General features: G+C 37.1%; 1 protein-coding gene across 2 annotated transcripts in view; it reads left to right on the top strand.

Annotated features, from left to right (window-relative positions):
- The window catches only part of MEIKIN (meiotic kinetochore factor), a 79,773-nt gene that overhangs the window by 31,269 nt on the left and 28,240 nt on the right, over positions 1-20,264 (top strand). For both annotated transcript variants that reach the window (XM_049649126.1, XM_049649124.1), the window contains exon 10: positions 18,340-18,504. In XM_049649126.1, the coding sequence (XP_049505083.1) occupies positions 18,340-18,504 (165 nt within the window). The remainder of the gene's footprint in view (positions 1-18,339; positions 18,505-20,264) is intronic.

The following is a 20,264-nucleotide window of genomic DNA, read 5'->3' as shown; positions in this document are numbered from 1 at the left end:
CCCTCCCTCCCACCCCCCATCAACCCTCAATTTGTTCTCAGTTTTTAACAGTCCCAGAGCATATTCTTAACTAACAGTTTTATAGGAATTATTTTTCAGTTATTTAAGTCAATAATTTCAAATATTTTTTGAATTTAGTAGTTAATATTATTGTTACTTGAATATATACTCTATATAGGTTTAGTGAAAGAGAATTGAAATTTACAGATTTTCCAGATTCCTTTTGGATAAGTGGATGTCTATTAAACATTCATTTAAGGTAAAAATAAGACATTTGCTGTATGTCCACAGCAGTGTTTTCTGCTGAGGAATATTTGTGAATTAGTACTTTAGTCCTAGAGTCTAGAGATCTTTGGGGAGGAAATTGAATTTTGTTTAGTATGTAATAGAGCTACTATTTGAGTGAGTATTCAATGCTAAGCATTATTCTAAGCACTTTTTTTATAAATTGTATCTTTTCCTTATAGCATTCCTATCACCTAAGTTTTTGTTTTGTTTTGTTTTGTTTCCACCCATTTTATAGCTGAGAAAAATGAGATCTAGATATTAATTAGTATGTTTGAAGAGTTTGTGGCAGGTCTTTCTGGATCTAATCCTGTATTCTTTACACTACACTTTACTGTCATTGTATACATTGGGGAGAAAATTGCAAAAGGGCAAGACTGTCAGTAGGAAGACTCCGTAGGATGAAGTTGCAGATATTTTAGGTGCAAGATTGTGGTGGCTTTGGGGCGCGTAGGTGGCTCAGTCAGTTAAGCGTCCAATTTGGGCTCAGGTCATGATCTCGTGATTTGTGAATTCAAGCCCTACATCAGGCTGTCTGCTGTCAGTGCAGAGCCCACTTCGGATCCTCTGTCTCCCTCTCCCTCTGTCCCTCCCCTGCACGCAATCTCTCAAAAGTAAACATTAAAAAAAAAAAAAAGATTGTGGTGCCTTTGACTAGGGTTTTTTGTAGGAGAGATGGAAAAATAAGCATGGATTCAAGATAATTACGCCTGTAGAGTTCAAGAATCGGATATAGAGGGTAAAAGAATGAGAGGTGTCAAAAAAGACATCTAGGTTTCTGTATTAACCATCTTTGGTGGATAAAGGTGCTATTTACTGTGATAGGAAAGGCAGGAAGTTTGAGGGCACCTGAAAATGAAAGTGTTGGAAGGACCATTGGCTACAACTCTGCAGGTTAGGACAGAAAAGAAGTGTACAGTGTTTTAAATTCATAGAAATAGATGAAAGCATGTTAGAAAGAATGAGTATCTATCAAGTGAGGAAGAGACAAGAGTCCAGGATCATTCCTTGGAAAGCTTTATGGTCAGGTACAAAAGTAAGAATGGACAGAGAAAAGGAGGGAAATAAACAGAATATGGTATCATAGAAGACAAGAGAGGAGAGCATTTACTCCTAAAAGAGGGAGTGGTTAACAATGCTGAATGTTGCTTGGAATCCCAGTGTTATAAAGAACTTTATAAAATTGGAGGACTTCAAATTTCTGGTCTAGCATGTAAGGAACTTAGAAGTCACCTCTCTGTCCTAACAAGTAAAAAGCTGAACAAAGTGAAAAATCAACAACTCTTTTTAGGCATGTCAGAAAAATAAGGTCATAGGCTAAAGTGCTGCAGTAAAACTTGGAAAGACAGGTCAGTGGATATAGACAATCATGACTTACTGGAACAGAAATGTGTGAACAGAAACCTCCCTGAGAACCAGTGCTGGAATAGGAACCAGTGCTAGTGTGATTGGTGAGTTGCTGGAGGCTCACTGAGGACAACACTGAGAGTTAAAAACTCAAGAGGAACACAGTCATCAGGGGGCCTCAATGCTTTTATGAGCTTTACTTCTAGGAGGGACCTCTACCAAGTCCTCACAGTAAATATCAAAGAAAAATCCCCTCATGCTTTTAGTAGTGAGAAGGGAAAAAGAACCATTTGGAAATACACTAGAATATTCTGTTCTTTTTTGTTCTTTTTTAATGTTTTTTAAAATTTTTTTATTTATTTTGAGAGAAATATAAAGCAGGGGAGAGGGGGAGAGAGAGAGAGAGAGAGAGAGAGAATGAATCTCAAGCAGGCTCCATGCTCAGCATGGAGCCCAACATGGAACCTGATCCCACAAACCTTGAGATCATGTCCTGAACCAAAATCAAGAGTTGTTTGCTTAACCAACTGAGCCACCCAGGTGCCCCTGGAGTATTTTGTTCTTAACAAAGCCTTCCATCAGAAGAAAATATTTTACCAGAGCTTAATTTGCTGGTATTTTAGCAGAGGCTATCCTACCTGGGGGAAGGGAAGTACCCAACTCCAGCCAGCTCTGCTTTTTCAAATGAGGAAAGAAAAATACTCCAATTCTAGCTTCCTCTAACTTCCACATGGGGGAATGGAAATACCCAACTACAGGGGAGCCTGGGTAGTTCATCTGGTTAAGGGTCCAACTTTCGATTTCAGCTCAGGTCATGATCTCACAGTTTGTGAGTTCAAGCCCCGCATGGGACTCTGCACTGACAGTGCGGATCCTGCTTGGGATTCTCTCTCTCCCTCTCTCTCTGCTCCTCCCCAACACGTGTGCACCCTTGCTCTCTCTCTCTCTCAAAATGAATAAATAAACTTAAAAAAAGAACAGGAAATACACAACTACACCTCTCTCTAGCTGTGCTGTCCCACCTAAGGAGGTGTGAGAACCAAGAAACACTGGTGAATTTTACCATCCAGAAGCACAGGCTAAACAATAAACAAAAAAGATGTCATCACAGCCCTATGACTGCTTCCCCTCCCCCCACATCTTACCACTACATTACTATAGGCCTATTTGCCACAGTTCCTGTTAACCAGTACATCTTGTCTACCTTTTAGCAAAAAATTACAAGGCATATTAAAAGGCAAAAAAAAGTTTGAGAGACTGAATAAACATCAGAATCAGAGTCAGATGTGGCAGTAGTATTAGAATTATCAGACCAGAATTTTTAAATAACTATGATTAATATGCTAAGGACATTATAGGAAAAAGTAGACAACATGCAAGAACAGATGAATAATATAAACACAAAGATAGATGTTCTAAGAAAGATCAAAAAAGAAATTCTAGAGATTAAAAATACTATAGCAAGAATAAAGAATGCCTTTGATGGACTCATTAGTAGACTGGACACAACTTAGGAAAGAATACCTAAGTTTGAGGATATGACCGAAGAAACTTCCAAAACTGAAAAGCAAAGAGAAAAAAGAGAAAAAAAACAAAAAAACAAAACAAAAACCAAACTATTCAATAACTGTGAAACAACTGCAAAAGGTGTGACATACACATAATTGGAATTCCAGAAAGAAAAGAAACAGAAAAAGGAACAAAAGCAACATTTGCAGCAATAATGAGTCAGAATTTCCCAAAATTATTGTCAGATACCAAATCATAGATTCAGGAAGTTCACAGAATACCACACAGGATAAATGCTCCCAAAACTACATCTAGATTTATTATATTCAAACATCAGAAAATCAAAGAGAAAGAAAAAAATTTTTAAAGAAGCCAGAGGAAGAAAAACACCTTACTTATAGAAGAGCAAAGGTAAGCATTACAGACCTCTCCTTAGAAACTATTAAGAAATAAAAGACTGAAGTGAAATATTTGCTGAGAGAAAAAAACAACCAAGCTAGAATTCTATACCTTGTGAAATTCTCCTTCAAAAATGAGGGACAATTAAAGATTTTCTCAGACAAACAAAAATTTATAATTTGTTGCCAGTAGGCCTTCCTTTTAAGAAATATTAAGGGAAGTTCTTCAAGGAGAAGGAAAATAATATGCCAGTATAAGTTTATCTATCCTAATAAATGTAACACTGTGTTGCAGTACGTTAAATAAGGGAGATTGTGCATGAGTATGGTCAAGGGGTATATGGGAACTCTATGCATTTTGCTCAATTCTTCTGTGAACCTCAAACTTCTCTAAAAAATTTGTTAGTTTTTTAAAAGTCAGTTGCATTCACAATCAAGAAGGAAACCAATGACTCTAGCATGAATAATTTTAGTGGACTGGTGACAGACAAGCCAGATTAGAATAGATTGAAGAGTTATAGAAAAGAAGGAAATATAACATATAAAAAGAAGTAAATTGGGACACCAAAAACATAAAACATATGTGGAGGTGGGGAGTAGAATATTTTTGTGCAGTTGAAGTTGATTTGTTATCATCTTAAAATAGACTATTACAAGTATTTTGAAAGCCCTATGGTAATCCCAAAGCCAAAATCTTTAAGTGACTCACAAATGATAAAGAGAAAAGAATCAAGGCATACCACTATAAAAATCATCCATTCATAAAGAGGGGCACCTGAGTGGCCCAGTCCGTTGAGCATCCGACTTCAGCTCAGGTCATGATCTCACAGTTCATGAGTTCGAAACCCGCATCGGGCTTTGTGCTGACAGCTCAGAGCCTGGAGCCTGCTTCAGAATCTGTGTCTCCCTCTCTCTGTCTGCCCCTCCCCTACCTGCAGTCTGTCTCTCTGTCAAAAATAAATAAAACATTTAAAAAAATTTTAAAAAGATCATTCGTTCATAAAAAAGACAGCAAGAGAGGAAGAAGGGAACAAAGGAACTGTAGAACAATCAGAAAGTAATTAAAAAATGATAGTGCTTACTATCAGTAAGTTCTTACCTATCAAAAATTACTTTAAATGATTAAAATTCTTCATTTAAAAGACACAAAGTGGGGGAATAAAAAATAGCGCAACTACATGCTGCCTACAAGAGACTCACTTAAGCTTTAAAGACAATTAAGCTGAAAGTGAAAGAATGGAAAAAATTATTCCATGGAAATGGAAACTAGAAGAGAACAGGAGTATACTCCTGATGATAAAAGGTATACTTTTATCAGACTAAATAGATTTTAAGTTAAAGCTGTAATAACAGACAATGTTATTACATAATGATAAAGGGGTCAATTCATCAAGAGGATATAACAAGTTAAATATATACAGACGCAATACTGAAGCACTTAATTATATTACATAATCATTAACAGGTCTCAAGGCAGAAATACACAACAATGCAATAATAGTAGAATACTTCGATACCCTATTATTCAACAATGAATAGATGATCCAGAGAGAAAATCATGGAGGAAATAATGGATTTGGACAACACTTTAGACCAAATGGACCTAACAGACATATACAAAACATTTTATTTAACAACAATAGAGTCCACATTCTTCTCAGTGCACATGGAACATGCTCTAGGATAGATTACATGTTGTGGCACAAAACAAGTCTTACCAAATTTAAAAAGATTGAAATTATATCAACTATCTTTTCTGAACACATTGGCATGACACTAAAAATTTGTAACAGAAGGAAAGGGGGGAGGGTGTCTGGGTGGCTCTGTCAGTTAAGCTACCGACTCTTGGTTTTGACTCAGCTCATGATCTCATGGTTCATGGGTTTGAGCCCCATGTCTGAACTATCAGAGCCTGCTTGGGATTCTGTCTCTCTGCCCTTCAGCCACTCATGCTCCTTCTCTCTTTCTCTCAAAGACACTTAAAAAAAGGGAAAGGGAGAACATTCACATATATGTGAAAATTAACACATTTGTGAGCAACTAATGAGTCGAAGAAATCAAAAGAGATACCAAAAATATCTTGAGACAAATGAAAATGGAAACACAACATACCAAAACTTAAGGGATGCTGCAAAAGTAACCCAAGAGAGAACATTATAGTGATAAATACTGTCCTTAAGAAAAAATTAAGGTCTCAAATAAGCAACGTAACCTTATACTGCAAGGAACTAGAAAAAGAACAAAGTCCAAAGTTAGCAGAAGGAAAGAAATAAAAATTAAAGAAGAAATAAATGAAATAGAGATTAGAAAGACAATAGGAATCATTAACAAAACTAAGAGTTAGTTTTATTAAAAGATGAACAATTGAAAAACTTTTGTCCAGTTTAAGAAAGAAAGAGGGGTGCCTGGGTGGCTCAGTCATTTAAATGCTCAACGCTTGATTTTGACTCAGGTCCTAAACAGTTTGTGAGTTCAAGCCCTGTGTGGGGCTCTGCACGGCAGTGTGGAACCTGCTTGGGATTCTCTCTCTGATCTCTCCCTCTACCTCTCTCTCTCTATCTCTCTCTCTCTCAAAATAAATAAATAAACTTTAAAAAAGAAAGAAAGATTACTCCAATTAATAAAATTATAATGAAAGAGGAGACACTACAGTTCATACCACAGAAATACAAAGGAACATAACAGTACCATGAGTAATTATACATAAACAAATTAGATAAATATATGGATAAATTCCTAGAAACAGATAGAAACTTACCTAGACTGAAAAATTAAGTAATAAAAAATCTGAACAGACAAAAAGCAAGGAGACTGAATCAGTAATAAAAAATCTCTGGCAATTGAGACACCAGATGACTTCACTGGTGAATTCTACCAAATGTATAATTTAAAAAAAAAAAAATTATTTTAGAGAGAAAGCATGAGCTGTGGAAGAGGGGCAGACAGAGAAAGAGAGAAAATCTTTTTTTTTTTTTACTATGAAATTTATTGTCAAATTAGTTTCCATACAACACTCAGTGCTCATCCCAACAGGTGCCCTCCTCAATGCCTATCACCCACTTTCCCCTCCATCCCACCCCCCCATCAACCCTCAGTTTATTTTCAGTTTTTAAGGGTCTCTTATGGTTTGGTTCCCTCCCTCTCTAACTGTTTTTCCCTTCCCCTCCCCCATGGTCTTCTGTTAAGTTTCTCAGGATCCACATAGGAGTGAAAACATATGGTATCTGTCTTTCTCTGTATGACTGATTTCACTTAGCATAACACTCTCCAGTTCCATCCATGTTGCTACAAAAGGCCATAGTTCATTCTTTCTCATTGCCATGTAGTATTCCATTGTGTTTATAAACCACAACTTCTTTATCCATTCGTCAGTTGATGGACATTTAGGCTCTTTCCATAATTTGGCTATTGTTGAAAGTGCTGCTATAAACATTGGGGTACAAGTGCCCCTATGCATCAGCACTCCTGTATCCCTTGGGTAAATTCTTAGCAGTGCTATTTGCTGGGTCATAGGGTAGATCTATTTTTAATTTTTTGAGGAACCTCCACAGTTTTCCAGAGCGGCTGCACCAGTTTGCATTCTCACCAACAGTGCAAGAGGGTTCCTGTTTCTCCACATCCTCTCCAGCATCTATAGTCTCCTGATTTGTTCATTTTAGCTACTCTGACTGGCATGACGTGGTATCTGAGTGTGGTTTTGATTTGTATTTCCCTGATGAGGAGTGACATTAGCATCTTTTCATGTACCTCTTGGCCATCTGGATGTCTTCTTTACAGAATTGTCTGTTCATGTTTTCTGCCCATTTCTTCACTGGATTATTTGTTTTTCAGGTGTGGAATTTGGTGAGTTCTTTATAGATTTTGGATACTAGCCCTTTGTCTGATATGTCATTTGCAAATATCTTCCCATTCTGTTGGTTGCGTTTTAGTTTTGTTGATTGTTTCTGTTGCAGTGCAGAAGCTTTTTATCTTCATGAGGTCCTCATAGTTCATTTTTGTTTTTAATTCCCTTGCCTTTGGGGATGTGTCAAGTAAGAAATTGCTGCGGTTGAGGTCAGAGAGGTTTTTTCCTGCTTTCTCCTCTAGGGTTTTGATGGTATCCTGTCTTACATTCAGGTCCTTTATCCATTTTGAGTTTATTTTTGTGAATGGTGTGAGAAAGTGGTCTAGTTTCAACCTTCTGCATGTTGCTGTCCAGTTCTCCCAGCACCATTTGTTAAAGAGACTGTCTTTTGTCCATTGGATATTCTTTCCTGCTTTGTCAAAGATTAGTTGGCCATACTTTTGTGGGTCCAATTCTGGAGTCTCTATTCGATTCCACTGATCTATGTGTCTGTTTTTGTGCCAATACCATGCTGTCTTGATGATTACAGCTTTGTAGTAGAGGCTAAAGTCTGAGATTGTGATGCCTCCTGCTTTGGTCTTCTTCAATATTACTTTGTCTATTCGGGGTCTTTTGTGGTTCCATACAAATTTTAGGATTGCTTGTTCTAGCTTCAAGAAGAATGCTGGTGCAATTTTGATTGGGATTGCATTGAATGTGTAGATAGCTTTGGGAGTATTGACATTTTAACAATATTTATTCTTCCAATCCATGAGCACGGAATGTTTTTCCATTTCTTTATATCTTCTTCAATTTCATTCATCAGCTTTCTATAGTTTTCAGCATACAGATCTTTTGCATCTTTGGTTAGGTTTATTTCTAGGTTATTTTATGATTCTTGGTGCCATTGTGAATGGGATCAGTTTCTTTATTACTCTTTCTATTGCTTCATTATTAGTATGTAAGAATGCACCTGATTTCCGTACATTGATTTTGTATCCTGCGATTTCGCTGAATTCATGTGTCAGTTCTCGTAGACTTTTGGTGGAGTCTTTTGGGTTTTCCATGTATAATATCATGTCATCTGCAAAAAGTGAAAGCTTGACTTCATCTTGGCCAATTTTGATGCCTTTGATTTCCTTTTGTTGTTTGATTGCTGATGCTAGAACTTCCAACACTATGTTAAACAACAGCGGTGAGAGTGGACATCCCTGTCGTGTTCCTGATCTCAGGCGGAAAGCTCTCGGTTTTTCCCCATTGAGGATGATATTATCTGTGGGCTTTTCATAAGTGGCTTTTATGATGTGTAAGTATGTTCCTTCTATCTTGACTTTCTTGAGGGTTTTTATTAAGGAAGGGTGCTGAATTTTGTCAAAGGCTTTTTCTGCATCGATTGACAGGATCATATGGTTCTTATCTTTTCTTTTATTAATGCGATGTATCACATTGATTGATTTGTGCATGTTGAACCAGCCCTGCACCCCAGGAATGAATCCCAATATATCATGGTGATTAATTCTTATATGCTGTTGAATTCGATTTGCTAGTGTCTTGTTGAGAATTTTTGCATCCATATTCATCGGGGATATTGGCCTGTAGTTCTCTTTTTTTGTGGGGTTTCTGTCTGGTTTGGGAATCAAAGTAATGCTGGCTTCATAGAATGAGTCTGGAAGTTTTCCTTCCCTTTCTATTTTTTGGAACAGCTTGAGAAGGATAGGTATTATCTCTGCTCTAAATGTCTGGTAGACTTCCCCAGGGAAGCCATCTGGTCCCGGACTCTTATTTGTTGGGAGACTTTTGATAACTGATTCAATTTATTTGCTGGTTATGGGTCTGCTCAAGTTTTCTATTTCTTCCTGTTTGAGTTTTGGAAGTGTGTGGGTGCTTAGGAATTTGTCCATTTCTTCCAGGTTGTCCAGTTTGTTGGAATATAATTTTTCCTAGTATTCCCTGATAATTGCTTGTATTTCTGAGAGACTGGTTGTAATAATTCCATTTTCATTCATGATTTTATGTATTTGGGTCATCTCCTTTTTTCTTTTTGAGAAGCCTGGCTAGAGGTTTATCAATTTTGTTTATTTTGTCAAAAAACCTACTCTTGGTTTCATTGATCTGCTCTACAGTTTTTTTAGATTCTATATGGTTTATTTCTGCCCTGATCTTTATTATCTCTCTTCTTCTGCTGGGTTTGGGGTTCTTTGCTGTTCTGCTTCTATTTCCTTTAGGTGTACTGTTAGATTTTGTATTTGGGATTTTTCTTGTTTCTTGAGATAGGCCTGGATTGCGATGTATTTTCCTCTCAGGACTGCCTTCGCTGCATCCCAAAGTGTTTGGATTATTGTATTTTCATTTTCATTTGTTTCCATATATTTTTAAATTTCTTCTCTAATTTCCTGGTTGACCCCTTCATTCTTTAGTAGGGTGTTCTTTAACCTCCATGCTTTTGGAGGTTTTCCAGACTTTTTCTTGGTTGATTTAAAGTTTCATAGCCTTGTGGTCTGAAAGAGTGCATGGTATGATCTCAATTCTTTTATACTTATGAAGGGCTATTTTGTGACCCAGTATGTGATCTCTCTTAGAAAATCTTCCATGTACACTCGAGAAGAAATTATATTCTGTTGCTTTGGGATGCAGAGTTCTAAATATATCTGTCAAGTCCATCTGATCCAATGTATCATTCAGGGCCCTTGTTTCTTTGTTGATTCTGTGTCTAGATGATCTATCCATTGCTCTAAGTGAGGTATTAAAGTCCCCTGCAATTACTACATTCTTATCAATAAGGTTGCTTTATGTTTGTGATTAATTGTTTTATATATTTGGGGGCTTCCGTATTTGGTGCATAGACATTTATAATTGTTAGCTCTTCCTGATAGATAGACCCTGTAATTATTATATAATGTCCTTCTTCATCTCTTGTTACAGCCTTTAATTTAAAGTCTAGTTTGTCTGATATAAGTATGGCTACTCCAGCTTTCTTTTGACTTCCAGTAGCATAATAGATACTTCTCCATCCCCTTACTTTCAATCTGAAGTTATCTTTGTGTCTAAAATGAGTCTCTTGTAGATAGCAAATAGATGGGTCTTGCTTTTTTATCCATTCTGATACCCTATGTCTTTTGGTTGGCGCATTTAGTCCATTTACATTCAGTGTTATTATGAAAGATAGGGGTTTAGTGTCATTATGATGTCTGTAGGTTTCATGCTTGTACTGATATCTCTGGCACTTTGTCTCACAGGATCCCCCTTAGGATCTCTTGTAGGGCTGGTTTAGTGGTGGTAAATTTCTTTAGTTTTTGTTTGTTTAGGAAGACCTTTATGTCTCCTTCCTTCTATTCTAAATGACAGACTTGCTGGATAAAGGAGTGTTGGCTGCATATTTTTTTTTCTGTTCATCACATTGAAGATTTCCTGCCATTCCTTTCTGGCAGCATGTTTACTCCTAGCTGTTTTGAGAATTTTCTCTTTATCCTTGTATTTTGCCAGTTTCACTGTGATATGTTGTGCAGAAGATCGATTCAAGTTACATCTGAAGGGAGTTCTGTGTGCCTCTTGGATTTCAATGCCTTTTTCCTTCCCCAGATCAGGGAAGTTCTCAGCTATAATTTGTTCAAGTATACCTTCAGCCCCTTTCTCTCTCTCCTTCTGGAATTCCTATGATATGGATATTGTTCCATTTGATTGCATCACTTAGTTATCTAATTCTCCCCTCATACTCCTGGATTTTTTTATCTCTCTTTTTCTCAGCTTCCTCTTTTTCCATAATTTTATCTTCTAATTCACCTATTCTCTCCTCTGCCTCTTCAATCCGTGCTATGGCTGCCTCCATTTTATTTTGCAGCTCATTTATAGCATTTTTTAGCTCCCCATGACTATTTCTTAGTCCCTTGATCTCTGTAGCAATAGATTCTCTGCTGTCCTCTATGCTGTTTTCAAACCCAGCAATTAATTTTATGACTACTATTCTAAATTCTTGTTCTATTATATTGCTTAAATCGTTTTTGATCAATTCATTAGCTGTCGCTACTTCCTGGAGTTTCTTTTGAGGAGAATTATTCCATTTCATCATTTTGGGTAGTCCCTGTGGTACCTCCAAACTGCAGGACACTTCCCCTGTGCTGTTAGCAGTAACTTGTGTCAGGGCCACAGTCAGACCTGATGTCTGCCCCCAGCCCACCACTGGGGCCACAGTCAGACTGGTGTGTACCTCATCTTCCCCTCTCCCAGGGGCAGGACTCACTGTGGAGTGGTGTGGCCCTGTCTGGGCTACTTGCATACTGCCAGGCTTGTGGTGCTGCTTTGATGGGATCTGGTCAAGGGCGTATTAGCCAGGTGGTTCTGCAAGGTGCACAGGGGCGGGAGGGGCAGGCTTAGCTAGCTTTGCCTTCGGTGGTCCCTTGTGGGAGGGGCCCCACAGCACCGGGAGGGAAGCAGGCCTGTCGGAGGGATGGATCCACAGAAGCACAGCGGTGGGCGTTTGCACGGTGGCAAGCAAGTTCAGTGACGGGAATTGGCTCCCTTTGGATAGAGAGAGAGAGAGAGAGAGAGAGAGTCTTAAGCAGGTTCCACATTCAGCACAGAGCCTGATGTGGGGTTCAGTCTCACAACCCTGGGATCATGACCTGAGCTGAAATCGAGAGTTGGACACTCAACCAACTGAGACACTCAGGTGCCTCATCTAATGTTTAAATGTTTAAAGAAGAATTAATATCAGTCCTTCTCAAACTTTTCTAAAAACTGAAGAGGAAGGAACACTTCCAAACTCATTTTACAAGGACAGCTTTTATTGTGATACCAACTCCAGGAAAGGACACTAAAGGAAAAGAAAATTACGGGCCAATATTCCTGATGAACGTAGATAACAATCCTCAACAAAACACTAGCAAACCAAATTCAAGAGCGAATTGAAAACATCATATTTCACAATCAAATAGGATTTATCCCTGGTATGAAAGTATAGTTCAACATAAGAGAATCAGTTAATGAGATACACCACATTAACAGAATGAAGGATAGAAAGCATATCATTTCAATAGATGCAGAAAAGCGTTGGACAAAATTCAACATCCTTTCATAATAAAAACTTTCAACAAATTAGGTATAGAAGGAACATACCTCAACATAATAAAGGCTACATATGACAAGCCCATAGCTTATATCATACTCAGTGATGAAAAGTTAAAAGTTTTTCCTCTAAGATCAGGAATAAGAAAAGATGTTCACTCTTGCCACTTCTATTCAGTATAGTACTGCACATTTTAGCCAGAGCAGTTTGATAAGAAAAAGAAGTAAAAATCATGCATATAGGAAAGGAAGAAGGGAAATTATCTCTTTGTGGATGGCATGATATTATATATTGAAAACCCTAAAGACTCTACCAAAAAACTGTCAGAACTAATGGATAAATTCTGTAAAGTTGCAGAATACAAAATCAACATACAACAATTTGTTATGTTCTTATACACTAGCATTAAACTATTTGAAACAGAAATCAGAAAGCAATCCTGTGAGATAAGAGGAAATATATATTTTGGTCTTCATCCCCATTTCCTGGCACACAGCTCCTAAGTGCTTGTAATTTCCTAAGTGTTAAGAACACCAGGAGCGTCTCTTGTTTTAATATTTTTTTTGACCCCATCCCTGACACAAGGCTCCTAAAACCCTTGTAAATCCCTAAGTTATAAGAATACTAGAGGATCTTCTGTTCATGAGACAACTCTGGGTGGACTCCTTTGTGGCTCCTAGATGGACCTGGTCATCAGGAAGGCCACGCCATAATTAAAAGCTTGAAATTTTCAACCCAGTCACTCCCTTCTCCAAAGAGGGGAAAGGAGCTGGAATGAAGTTAGTAATTGATTATGCCTACATGAGGAACCCTCCATAAAAATTCTAATAGAAGGAGATTTGAAGAGCTTCTAGGTTGGTGAGTTCTTATGTTTGGGACCCTCCCAGACCTCACTGTATATTAGTATATATCCTTTAATAAATTAGTAAATGTAAGTGTTTCCCTGGGTTATGTGATTTGCCCTAGCAAATTAATTGAACCTGAGGATAGGGTGATGGGGGCTTCCAATTTGTTGCCAAATTGTATAGAACTTGAGGATAACCTGGGGACCTACTACTTGTGATTGGCATCTGGATTAGTATGGGAGCAGTCTTGTGGGACTAAGCCTTTAACCTGTGGGATCTGATATTATCTCCAGGTAAACAGTGTTAGAATCGAGTTGAATTGTAGGACATCTAGCTGGTGTTGCAGAGAAATTTTGTTGTGGGGAAAACTCCCAACACATGTAGTGACCAGAAGTATCAGAAGTGTGAGTGTTTTGAATGAGTAGTAAAGGAGACTCACAAGAGAAATACTCAGTGGAGGAAAGAACTGTGTTTTTTCTTTAAAAATCCCATTTAGAATCTCATCAAAAACAATAAAATACTTAGAGATAAATTTAACCAAGGGGGTAAAAGACCTGTACACTATAAACTCTAAGGCACTGATGAAAGAAATCGAAGAGGACACAAAGAAATGGGAAGATATTGCATGTTTTTAGATTGGAAGAATTAATATTGTGAAAATGTCCATCTACCCAAAGCAATCTACACAGCCAATGCTGTCCTTTCAAAATTCCAATCACATTTTTTCTCAGAAATAGAAAAACTCTCCTCAAATTTGTGTGGAACCATATAAGACCCCCAAGTAGCCAAAGCAATCTTGAGAAAGAAGAACAAAACTGGAGATATCACATTTCTTGATTTCAGTATATATTACAAATCTGTAGAATGGAAATAGTACAGCACTGGCACATATACCAGTGGAACAGAATAGAGAGCCCAGAAGTAAACCCACATATATACAGCCAACTTATTTTTGACAAGGGTGCCAAGAACACAAACTGGGGAAAGGATAATCTCTTCAATAAATGGTAATGGGAAAATTGGATATCCACATGCAGAAGAATGAGACGGGACCCCTATCTTATACCACTCACAAAAATTAACTCAAAATGGATTAAGGATGTAAATATAAAACCTGAAAATATAAAACTCCTAGAAGAAAACGTAGGGAAAAACGTCCTTGACATTGGTCTTGGCAATGATTTCTTTGATAAGACACGAAAGGAGCATGCAAGAAAAACTAAAGTGAGACAACATCAAACTAAAGAGCTTCTATACAGCAAAGGAATTAATAAATTTATAATAAATAAACTTATTTTTTAATAAAACAATTAATTGGAAAAGCAACCCAAAGAATGAGAGAAAATATTTACAAATCATATATCTTATAAGGAGTTAATATTCAAAATAGTTAAAGATCCTATACAATTCAGTAACAAAAAAGCAAATACATAATCCAATTAAAAAACGTGCAAAATACCGGAATAGATATTCTCCCAAAGAAGATGTAAAAGTTGTCAAAACGTACATGAAAAAGTGCTCAATATCGCTAATAATCTGAGAAATGGAAATGCAAACCACAATGAGATATCACCTCATATCTGGTAGGATGGCTATTAGCAGAAAGATAAGAGCAAATTTTGGCAAAGATGTGGAAAAAATACTTAACAGCTTAAATACTGTTAGTGGGAATGTAAACTGGTACAAGTATTGTGGAGAACCATATGGTGGCTCCTCATAAAATTAAAAATAAAACTACTGTTACTATTAAAAATAGAACTATATCCTATAGTGTTACTTCTGGGTATAGATCCAAAGGAAAAGGAAATGCAATCAGTATCTCAGGGAGATATCTGCACTCCCATGTTCACTGCAGTATTATTCTCAATAGCCAAGATATGGAAACAGCCTAAATGTCCTTCAATAGATGAATGGGTAAAGAAAGCGATATAGATATAGATATAGATATATAGATACAGATAATGGAATATTATTTGGTTATAAAAAAAGAAGAAAATCTTGCCATTTACAATCTTGCCATATATGAACCTGAAGGGCATTATGCTAAATGAAATAAACTAGAGGAAGACAAATACTGCATGGTATCACTTATATGTGGAATCCTAAAAAACAAGCAAAACCCAAAAATACCCAAAAAACAAAACAAAGAATAGAAACAAAGAATAGAAAATACAATGGTAGTTGCCAGAGGCTAGGAGTCTAGGGAAATGGGGAGATGTATGTCTAAAGGTACAAACTTTCAGTCATAATGAGAGTAAGTTCTGAAGATCTGATGTATGGCATAATGATGATCATAATACACCGTTACATACTTGTAAGTTACTGAGAGTAGATTCTAAACTTTCTCACACACACACAAAATTAATATGTCAGATGGTGGATATATTAATTATCTTGATCTTGGTTATCATTCAACAGTGTATATGTATATACTGTTACTTGTACACTTCACATATATACAATTATATTTGTCAATTTTTCCTCAATAAAGGTGGAAAAAAAGAAAAAAGAAGTGAGGAAGTAATGATTACATATAGAGCTTGACTCTGAAGGGGAATTAAGAAAAAGCACAGTAATTAGAAGGAGAGGCAGGGTCAGAGGAAACATGTTTTGTTTTGTTTTTACTCCATTAGCAGATATACTGCTAATGGGAACAGAGTTTCTTTTAGGAGGGACAAAAATGTTCTAAAATTAGGCTATAGTGGTTGTACAACCCTGTGAACATACTAAAAAACATTGATTTTACTCTTAAAGTGAATGAGTTTTATGGTATGTGAATTATATCTCAATAAAGCTGTTTTTAAAAACCCCAACAAACTTCGTATACAACTAGGGGAAGAGAGAAGTCTTTGAAAAGATGAGGAAAGATGGGATCCAGAATACAAGTGGAGGAACTGGCCTTTGAAAGAGTAGAGAGGGGTGGCTGGGTGGCTTAGTTGGTTAAGTGTCTGACTTCGGCTCAGGTCATGACCTCACAGCTTATGGGTTCGAGCCCTGCGTTGGGCTCTGTGCTGACAGCTCAGAGCCTGGAGCTGCTTCAGATTCTGTATCTCCCTCTCTCTCTGCCCCTCCCCCGCTCACACTCTTTCTCTCTCTCTCTCAAAAATAAATAAATGTGAAAAAAATTTAAAATAAGAGTAGAGATATTACCATTGTGGTATATTTGTAAAAATAGTGGTAGCAGCATGGGCTTTGTGCTTAGAAGGATCCCACATTTCATTTAATGCTCTCTTGCCTTGACATGTTTAATAGTTTTTTAAACAAGGAACCCCCACATTTTTAGTTTGCACCAGGCCCCCAAAATTGAGTCCTTAATGGTCATGTCCGTTTGATTACCTCTGTTGTTGTGGGGAAGTATGAGGTAAGGCTGTCAGCTGAGAATGGGAGAAGGAAGGAGACCAGAGGTTTCAGGAAAATGGGAAGAGAGTGACATAATCATGAGAAGCTAGAGAAATGCAGAAGAGTTGCCAGTCTGTGGCTACTCCTTTTGAGTTTGTGGTGACTTTGATATGCCAGATTGTATGGTTTTCCCAGCACTCAGCTGCAGTGGAGGTACAGAAGATATTGATATCAGGAGTCATCTAGGGCTGGGGGTTTGTCAGATATCTGTGATAGAAGAAGGGATCACACGTAATTACAAGGATAGATGTTGGTAGATGAGGAAGGAATAAGACAGGAGAAGGGTAATGTATCAAGATAGAATGGTAGGATCAGTAAATTGGAAATTTCAATGGAGGGGAGTTGATTTCATGAACATAATTGAACATAGGTTGGAAGGATATAAGAAGCTATTCAAATTGGTGATTCTGTAATTTCTGTTGATGGTAAGAGCTATGTTTGATCACAGAATGACTAAAATACCATGAAGCGAAAAAGTTATTGAAAATGCAAAGGTCAACCACTGAAAATTGCAGGAGGGTTAGTTAGTTAGATGAGTTATCAACTTGCGTGATGAAATTGCTGAGAATGGTGACAGGAGTGAGAGAAAAAGCTGTTTGCTTCATACACATGAGAGTAGCAAGTCAGTAGATGCCAGTAAATACCTTGCTGTTTGCTCCATACCATTGTTCTTTCCTTTGATTGAAATGAACTTTATAGCTCCTTCCTTCCTTCCCCTACCTCTCTCTACCATTGTGTTTATCCCCTCAGCCCCAACTCAAAACTACTGTCATTCTTCAGGACTCAACTCAAATTTCACCTCCTCAGTTATGTTGAATATATGTAAAGTGGGAATACTGTATTGGACAAGTCACACAAGACAAGCAGTCACTGAGCAATATGCAATTTTCAATGGAGGGATTAATTGGTAAAGGAACATGCTTTCTTGTAGTTGCAGCTTCCTGATGTCTTAGAGAGTACTTTTGATTTCTTAAATGAAGATGACTGCATAATAAATACATTTATATAAATACATTTGATGTTTTCCCTAAAATTTAGTTAGAACTACCGACAGGTAGATAAATCTCATTATTATCTGTTTTCATGGAACACTGTTTAAGAGAGGTTACCTTAAATGTAGTAGGGAAATTTTTTGAATTGTGTGTATTTCTTTTTTTTATTAATGCTTATTTATTTTTGAGAGAGAGAAAGAGTGTGAGCGAGGGAGGGGCAGAGACAGAGGGAGACCAAAATCTGAAGCAGGCTCCAGCTGTCAGCATAGAGACCATTGTGGGGCTCGAATTCATGGATCTTGAGATCATGACCTGAGCTGAAGTTAGATGCTTAACTGAGCCACGCAGGCACCCCGAGTTGCGTGTATTTCAAACTGTTTTGTCTTTCAATAGATTTTATTTTTAAATATGTAGAAAACTTTACTTTTTTTTTTTTTTACAAGACCTTTATCTTTAAGTTGAAAACTCTTTTTCAAGTTGAGGAAATAAGAATAGAATTATATATATAATATTTATATGATTGATAAATATACCCTATTTTAATTGTAATAATTATTACATTAATATTACAGTAAAATAAGACATCTGAGAAGTGCTGCAAATAATTTTACAGTGTATTTCATGATTATGGAATGTATTTCATGATGGAGTATATTTCGTGATTATGAATTTATTTCAGCCTGAAAAAGATCCTGAACATACAGATAAAAATTTTCAAGCAAAGTTAAGTTCTCGTCATCTAAAAATCAAGGTTCCATCATCTCACCAGAGATCTGTTATTGAAACCAGTGCAGGTGGACCAGTTACCAACGTTCTTTTGCCTCAGTCCATGGAATCTGCATCGGTAAGCACTGGTCTTCTTTTAACTAATTCTTTAAAAGCCTATATCCAGAAAATGTACTTATTGGAAAGATTTAGATATACATAGATTTGTTAACAAATCTAGGAAAAAATGCAGAGAGCTTTATATTTATAGCTGTATATAGGCAGGTTTTTTTTAGTGGATTGATAGTTAACAATTATGTCTCTTGGGACCATGGGGAAGTATATATTCAGACAGAGTTAAGAGTTCATTCAAGTGGTATGCTGGAGGGGATAACAGCTGAGAAAGGAATATAGGGAGAAAGCAGTATTGGGCAGGAATAGTCTCAGCCCTCATTGCAAGTGTGCCAGAAGCTTTCCCCATAAGGAGGTCTGGAGCAAAGGTTATCTATTACAGGAGTCTTACATTGGGCTTCTATGCTCAAACGTTGGCTGGGGGTTGCCTGAGAAGATGATGGCCTCAACCTGAAAGCTGAAGCAGATTCCAGAGAAGTTGGGAGGGTTGTGGGGGGGAGGACTGGGGCGCTGTCAGGTAACTGCACTCTTTGCACTGGAACAGCAGGTTCTCACTTCACGGAGGTCTGAACAGAACACCTCCGTGGCAGCCACAATAATAAATTCTAGCTATCATTGAATATCTCCTACTCTGTAGGCACTGTAGGTTCTCTTTACATGTATTATTCGTAACCTTTGCACAGCAATCCCTAGGGGTAGAATAATCCCCATCATTCCCTTTCCCAGATGAAGAAAGATTAAATAGCTAGTGAATTCAAGAGCTGACAGTGTACCAGCTAAATATACATAAAATTTTTGATAAAAATTTTCCTAATAAACAATCCCATCTTTGTCTTGAACAAACAGCTATTTTAAGAGATTTTAAGCCAGAAAGGAAAGGAAAAATGAAAGAAAAAAAAAAAAGAGAAAATAAAAAAAAAAGAAACCTAACACAAATTTGCCTATGATGTTCAAGTTCCAACTCTGAGTTTGTGTTCCAGAGTTGGCTGCATATAATAAACACCTATTCAAAGAGATTTATCAGAGGCACTAATTGTTTCATGGAATCCAACAGTTGAAAAGACAGCTGATTGCTAGAAATAAAGTTTTCTGTCTTCTTTTTGAATATTTCTGTCACTCTCTTTCGCAGCTGCCTGTTTGTCTTCACCTTCCCTGGTTTTTGTCTCTCAGTCTCAAGCTCTGTCTCTCTTCATCCTATCTCTGTCTTGATCTCTCTCCATCTGTTCTTCTCTGTCTCTAATTCTGTTTCTCTGTTAGTTTCTTTCTGTTCATAGTTGTTGGTCTCTATCTTCTTCATCCTTCTCTCTCCCTCTCTCTTCTCAATCTTTCTCTTTTTTTCCTTCATCTCTTTTGTCTCCTCATTCTCCCTCCCTTTCCTTCTCCCTTTCCTCCTTTTCCCATTTCCTCCCTCCCCCATCCCTACCTCTCTCTCTTAAACTTTTAGGTCTCTGATCCTGTCTTTCTCTTGCTCTCTCTTTCTTGATTTGTCTACCTGTCTCTCTGTGTGTCTGATTCTTTGCATCTTCAAAAAATAGGAATTGAGCCTTTATTATTTCTCCGACTTTGATACTGCATATATGGAAGTGTCTATATACATTTGTATGTATTATTTTAAACCAATTATCCTTATTACACATATTTTTAACAGCTTCAGAAATAACTTAAAATCCCTTTCCATAAAAAGTAAAATAATATACTAGGAATTAAACAAATTCTAAAAGTAAAATACTTTTATTAGCAGTAAAAAAGATAATCATATCACCATTT

Source organism: Panthera uncia, assembly GCF_023721935.1.
Source record: "Panthera uncia isolate 11264 chromosome A1 unlocalized genomic scaffold, Puncia_PCG_1.0 HiC_scaffold_17, whole genome shotgun sequence".
Lineage (NCBI taxonomy): Eukaryota > Metazoa > Chordata > Mammalia > Carnivora > Felidae > Panthera > Panthera uncia.
Note: the sequence above shows the minus strand (reverse complement) of the source record. Positions and strands in the feature narration are given on the sequence as shown.